Consider the following 6713-nt stretch of genomic DNA (forward strand, 5'->3'; position numbering starts at 1 on the left):
CCCCCCCCCTCGCCCGCCCATGGCCTCTGGTGTCCATGGGCTGGTCTAAAATGCAAGACACTGAGTCGCAGCACCACAACCGAGGCCATACGAGAGAACAGAACAGGTGGGGGTAGGACCGTATTGGTGGCCCGCGGTGTCTTTGGCCCCGCCGAAGTGGTTCTCGTACAGAAACGTTCGAGAACCACTGGTCTATCTTACAGCAAGCTTATGTTACAAACACTTGAATGGTTAAATATTTTCCAGCAACTGAATGTCCCACATGTGCTGCTTTGTTGATATAGAGATAAGCGATCGCTCTGTTTTGTATATTTGATATCAGTCAACATAGTGCTAATTACAAAAACAATAGATTTTTAACTTTCAACCAACCATACATTGCTAACTTATCAACAAATAATTCATAAATTGGATACATATTAGATGTTCATCGGTTCTTTAGGAAAAAATTATCAATTCGAATAAATAATGAAAATGATAAGTTACACAAGAAAGCATAAACTTTTGAATTTAAAAACACTTAGGAGGAAGTTATAAACTATTTGTAGTCTGACTGCGACCCTTGTGTGTAAGTATACAAGGGAAAAGGAGCAGTAAACTTATAAAACTGGTTTGTAAGGAAATAAAGTTAAAGCCTAATACCTTGTGAATGTTCGTACAAAACAGGAAAAAAATTCAAGCGAGAGAAAAGCTTTGCGATAATGGATTCGTTGCGTGCCAGTTGTAGCTTTAACTTGACATTTTCACATAAATTCTTTGGACAGGGGTTATACAGACTTACGATCTATGTACATTTTCCCCTTAAGTATATACAAAAGTCAAGTAATGAAAGTTAAAAATGCTAATCTAGTATTTACAGAACGTCCACTTATTTGAGAGTGGACGAATCGTTATTTTCTTGACCAAAGGTAATACTGTCCTTTAGCAGGTCATCCGTTTTTCACTACAAAAAAAAAATGTTGTATTTTGTTATGTCTCTTTCTTCATTCAGTGCTTGTTACTATTCGCTCTGTATTAATATTGCGAGAACGTAATTGTGATGAAATATGTCATGTGGACAGAGGGTGAACAGGTAAAGAATAGGTATTTCTCGTTGTGTTCCTCGGGAGATATCGTTTGTTGTTAACAGTAGTCTTCGTTTACAGTTTTCAGCATGATTTTGTGTGTGTGTATGCGTATGAAAGTACGTTCAAGTTATACCGAAATTTCAATGTGAAAGAAAAGCTTCTTTTTATTAAAGTTAATAACCTGTGAACAAATCCTGTAACTGTGGAAATGTATTTAAATTTTTAAATAACTTACGAATAAAGCGTTTTCAATTATGATAATAGTCAGTGTACTTATTGACTTTTCAGGTTTTTTTTTTAGTAAAATGTTATATTAGAGATTCTTATCGTTACACATGTAGTAAAGTTTGTGGTAGGTCATAACATTATCTCTATGTTATGATCACATAAAAGTTAGTATTCATTGTAAGCGATTATACTGCAGTCAGTATGTGCACATCTGGTTCTGTGTCGTATAGGCTATGGTCACTGTATTCTCGTTCATTTTGCTGAACTCTAAAGAAGCAAGTTGTTCACGTGCTTGGTAACACACTCGGCTTGTTACAAGAGTAATGTGAGGATCATGTCAAAGAATAAAATGGAGATCAAGTTGAACAAGTTTTTTAGTGCTGTCCTGAAACGGAACATCCCCTGTTAAGGCTAATAAGAAGAGTTGAATCACCTGTGTGGTCGTATAAAGTGTTTCATGAAGGGTGAGCAGCGTGACAAAGGCGTCATGAACTTCTAAGCTTTGAAAATGCTCTCACTGGTATAAGCTGAACTTTTCAACATAAAAGGTTTAAACTAAACTTAATGCCCCAACTCCTGTTGGTTCTGGTTTTGATGATAAAACTATGCTGGATGGTCTGAAAGTATCAATCAGGCGAGCCTATATGAACACCAAGGATACAAGAGTTACGTTTATAAGAATCATCCTTGCTTGGCGGGTGTTCCTTTATAATTATTTGTTGTACTTCTGCTGTCAGAACAATTCTTGCAAGTGTTATTTCATGATGATCAGTCGTCTTTCTCTATTCTGCGCTATATTTGCATTTTTTTATTTTTTTTTATGGAGATCCATATTACTTCTGTATTCTGCACCATGCTTGCAAGTATTATTTTATAATGATTCGTCGTAATTATGTATCCTGCAACATTTTTGCAAGTGTTCTGTTGTGATGATCCGTCTTAATGATGTTTCCTGCAACATCCATTATAATGTGTTTGGAATATTATAATTATAAACTCTTCTTGAAAATCCCTAAGGGACTAGATTAAGAATGTAGTGCTTAAATAACGTAATCGGCCTAATACTAATGTCTTATGACAAGTACGACTTGTAATCATTTTGCGCCGACTTGTAAAAAGTGTTTACACTATAACATCCTTGCGAGTATTCTGTTATGATGATCCGTCGTTCTACTGGACAGATGCGTTCGCTGTGTAAATATCATCTCATTATTGTTATAAGATGAATAATATATTACGTACGTGCTAAATAAATTGTACCACTGGGTTTTTGGAAGTTGGCCTAATAAATTACTGACTTCAAATTGTTAATCCTTTGATTTACATATATATATATATATATATTATATTCACAATTTATGCATTAGGTAATATTTCCTACTAACGTGGTAAATTTTGGTCCAACATCTTATAATCATTAATTAAAAATTAATTGTTAGGTGTTCTTGTTCTTTCCCACACACATCACAAGTATATATTAGTTAATCAGGGCCAAACGCCACTCAGTGGTCAGCGTGCCGGACTTTTAAGCTGAGGTTCCATGGTTCGCGTCTCGTTACTACCACAAAAACACGCAATCTGATATTTGAGACCATAGGTACGTTATAAGAGTGACAGTCAACTCACACTGTTTAGTCTGAAAAAAGTAGCCCACGAGTTGGCGGTGGATGGTGTTCACTAGCTGCCTTCCCTCTAGTCTGTCATTTCAAAATTGGAGATGGCTATCGCAGACACAAAATACTTAATAAGAGTAATCACGGAAATAATATTGGCCGTGTACGTCTGTTTGACATTGGGTTAGTGGGAGGATTAATCTAATTACCCTTAGTTTTATTGTACGTTTCTAAAGCTAACGCACTTAATCTAAGAAGTGTGATTAATTTCTGGCCCATCCTTTTAACTTATGTCTTCCAGTAATTTTTTGTATGCAGTCAACAACAAGTTTCTTCCGTTAAAGTTTCAACTCTTTTTAACTTAAATCAGTGAGCGTGACGAGTTGGCGCCTTTTCCTAAGGTACACGTTTTGCCCAATGTAAGTCTCTGGAGGAAGCTTGCCCCAAAAACATATTTATTCACTTATTCAGTGTACTTCATTGGTCACCAGTGTTCACATGGTTGTTTTTAGCATACAGTAGAAAATAATAATAGTTTCCTGTCAGAGTAAGGTATGCTACTTAGAGCGAAATTCAAAAATCAACCTGACCATCATTACAGTTCTTAAATATACTTTTCTAACGTTTCTACATATAAAGGTTGGGATGAAGTTTAAATACATTGACGTTAAATATCAACCAAGAAAAAACAAACAAACTAGTATACGTTCTAGAAAAAACAACAACAAGAACGCTGGTGACGCAAGTTACCAAGGGTATGAATAAGCAATACTATTTGGTCAAGTTTAGTCGAGGGACTTTTAATATATATAAAACATTTACGTTAGGATTAAGACTGAACTCGTCATTTTAATTAATTTACTAAGAGAAAAATAGTTTCAACATTAATAAAATAAAACTTAATATGCTGCGTTTGTAGTTTTGATCACAGTTCCTTGGATTTAATCAATGGTTGTTTACTTGCATATTTCGAATACCATTTGATTGTTTTAACGATTATTAATAATGGTCGCAAAGAAACAAACTGTAAGGGGCGTGAACCCGTGTACCACATTATTGTTCCAATATTTAGTAGATTTTTGGAAAAAGTCTCCTGTTTCAGTAGGTCACGCCAGATTTCAGTATTACCCCTACAGATTACAGAATTAAAGTTAAGTTTTCTCAAATCATGTCACACCGCGACCTTGGTCTCATTTTCTCAAGTTTTTTGAGAATTGTCTTTACTTATAATTTCAAGCTGGATCGTAACCCGTTTGTACTTTTTCATAAACATGTTGACCATTATGAAATACTTATTTAACAAATTATATAATTCTTATAATAAATTCAGCTGAAAAGTAATATGTTAGTAAAATGAAGATATTTATTTCTTCTGTGAAAGATCCGTAGTATAGACTTGTCTATAGAAGTTGATATGATTTATTCTTGCAGAAAAATTATCGCGCTAAGATGGCAGCCACTGATAGTGGACAAGTAAGATTTAGTGGTCACACGTTGGATAAGGTGAACAAGGCAAAGTTGCACCTTGAGAATTATTATTCCAACTTCTTGTCACAACAAATGGAAAGGAGAAACAGGTAAGACAAGTTTAACTTCACCTGTTTAGTGGATTTTTTTTTGTCCTTCTCCTTAACGTGAATTGTTTAAGGTATTGAAGTAGAATGGTGGGAATACACACACACACACTGAAGCAAATATTGGAAACCTGAATGTTAAAAAAAGAAAAAAAAAGAACAAGATATGTGTTTTACGCTGTTGAGTTGCTTGTTTTATTGTAAGGTTTGGGTGTTTACGGAAACTCCCTTCATCAGGGTTTTCTCCCCATGATAGTACCCAGTATTTGCATGTGGTATTCTTTATGTTTAAACTTTTTTATATATTTTGTCCAACCCTTTATTTGCAGTATGGAGAAATAGGCAATAGAGTGGCTATGATAAAACATATTAATTTATATGGTTAAACATATTAATTATCGTAAGCTGGTTTATCGAGACTTAGTTGTTGAGAGAAATTCTGCTTTTGATAAGAAGAAACAAGTACCAGTACCTGTCAGAATATTTCTTCCATGGCAAGTGTACTTGTTTTGTTTTTTAAAGGGGGTGTAGTATTCTCAGAGTTTAGTTGAGGAAAATCATCGAATATTTAAAGTGTTGTTTCACAATATGTGTGTGTGCTTCCTTGCCAGAGATATTGATATATAATAAATAGAATAGGTATAACTATATATATATTTAACTAAGCAAAACTTTCGTTCACAGAGTTTTATAGAGAGGTTAGTGGCTACTTTTTACAAATTTTATGTAAACATGAAAAGTAATCATGAAAATTATTGTTTAAGGCTATGTAACATGAACCAGAAATGTGATAACAGCTTTTATAAGTACATTTTTATCGTAAAAGATGTTACCGACGCCGTGCAATATCCTCAAGTTCTTGGAAGTACTAAAGAAATAAGAACCTTATGACTGATTCTCCTTGTAATTGGTTCCGTACCAGTTACAACGGGAATAGCGTGATATGCAGACCCACCCATACAACGTTTCGTAATCATCAAGCTCTCCCTTTTCGGGTGAAAAGTGGGATATCCTGGTACTTTGATCACTTTTATACTACACACACATAAACTCAACACGTTAATACTGTTAAATATGCCAGTGAAGTATTCTTCTGAATATTTCATTACATCACTGAAACAATTTTCATTATCAGTGTACGTGTTTTTTTTGTTTTGTTATTTAGTGAATTGGCTCTACTTCTGAGTTCCCCTTTTGTTTCTTTACGGATATTCCCCTCATTGTTTAATATCTTTCAGCCCATTTCAATTAGAAATGATGACTCCGCCGTTTCAGTTAGTTGTTACAGTGTACAACATATTAAAGTTTACACTGCATGACTATGGACTATTTGAAAATTGACAGATTACTGTGGTGTTATATTTTCTAGGATAATACAAAAAATACAGAACAAATATTTTTCATATGACAGCTTGTATCAAACAAAAACGTAACTTCGACATTTTCATCTTGAATGAATAGTAAGATGTATGTGTAAAAAAAAAAAATAATAATAATAGTCTTATTTTCCTTACCAAAACTTCTTTGGATAGTTCCCTTATCGGCCCGGCATGGCCAGGTGGTTAGGGCGCTCGACTCGCAATCTGCTCGCCCCTTTTTGCCGTGGGGGCGTTATAATATGACGGTCAATAAGACTAGAGGGAAGGCAGCTAGTCATCACCACCCACCGCCAACTCTTGGGCTACTCTTTACCAACGAATAGTGGGAACACTGCTAAATTAGGGACGGCTAGCGCAGATAGCCCTCGTGTAGCTTTGCGCGAAATTCAAAACAAACAAAGCATGTTCTCCTAGGCCTGCAGGGTAGATTTGACAACGTTTCGTTATACCTGATAGTGTAAAGTTTTGCTCTATTCATGGTATGAATCTAAGCCTTTCATGTTACCCGATTATTTGGAAACGAAAACAAACTTAAACCTATTGGTGTGCCAGTTCTATTAATATAACCACGCAACACATAGTAAAGCAGTTTTAAAATACTTATAGACAACTTCGGTCGACAGAACAAATAGGAAACACACTAATGATAGAAATAATTATATCAATCAGTGAGCCTTTTGGTGTCTGACGTCAGGAATTCCCGGTTATACTACCTTTTGGTGTCTGACGTCAGGAATTCTGAGCTTATAGCAACACGTGGTCGTTTTGTATATTCGAGCATGTGTGAAGAGTACGTTTTTGTTACTATTTGTAAATAGTGTTAATTACATATTTTTTAAACGATGCATTAAT

At 34.9% G+C, this 6713-nt stretch overlaps 1 protein-coding gene across 1 annotated transcript in view; it reads left to right on the plus strand.

The window, feature by feature from the left end:
• Positions 1 to 6713, plus strand: part of LOC106463447 (serine/threonine-protein kinase tricorner-like) — a 58362-nt gene that overhangs the window by 20790 nt on the left and 30859 nt on the right. The window contains exon 2 of the mRNA XM_022390939.1: positions 4340 to 4485. Within this exon, the coding sequence (XP_022246647.1) occupies positions 4340 to 4485 (146 nt within the window). The remainder of the gene's footprint in view (positions 1 to 4339; positions 4486 to 6713) is intronic.

The sequence above is a fragment of the Limulus polyphemus genome, unplaced genomic scaffold (genome assembly GCF_000517525.1).
Source record: "Limulus polyphemus unplaced genomic scaffold, Limulus_polyphemus-2.1.2 Scaffold1410, whole genome shotgun sequence".
NCBI lineage: Eukaryota > Metazoa > Arthropoda > Merostomata > Xiphosura > Limulidae > Limulus > Limulus polyphemus.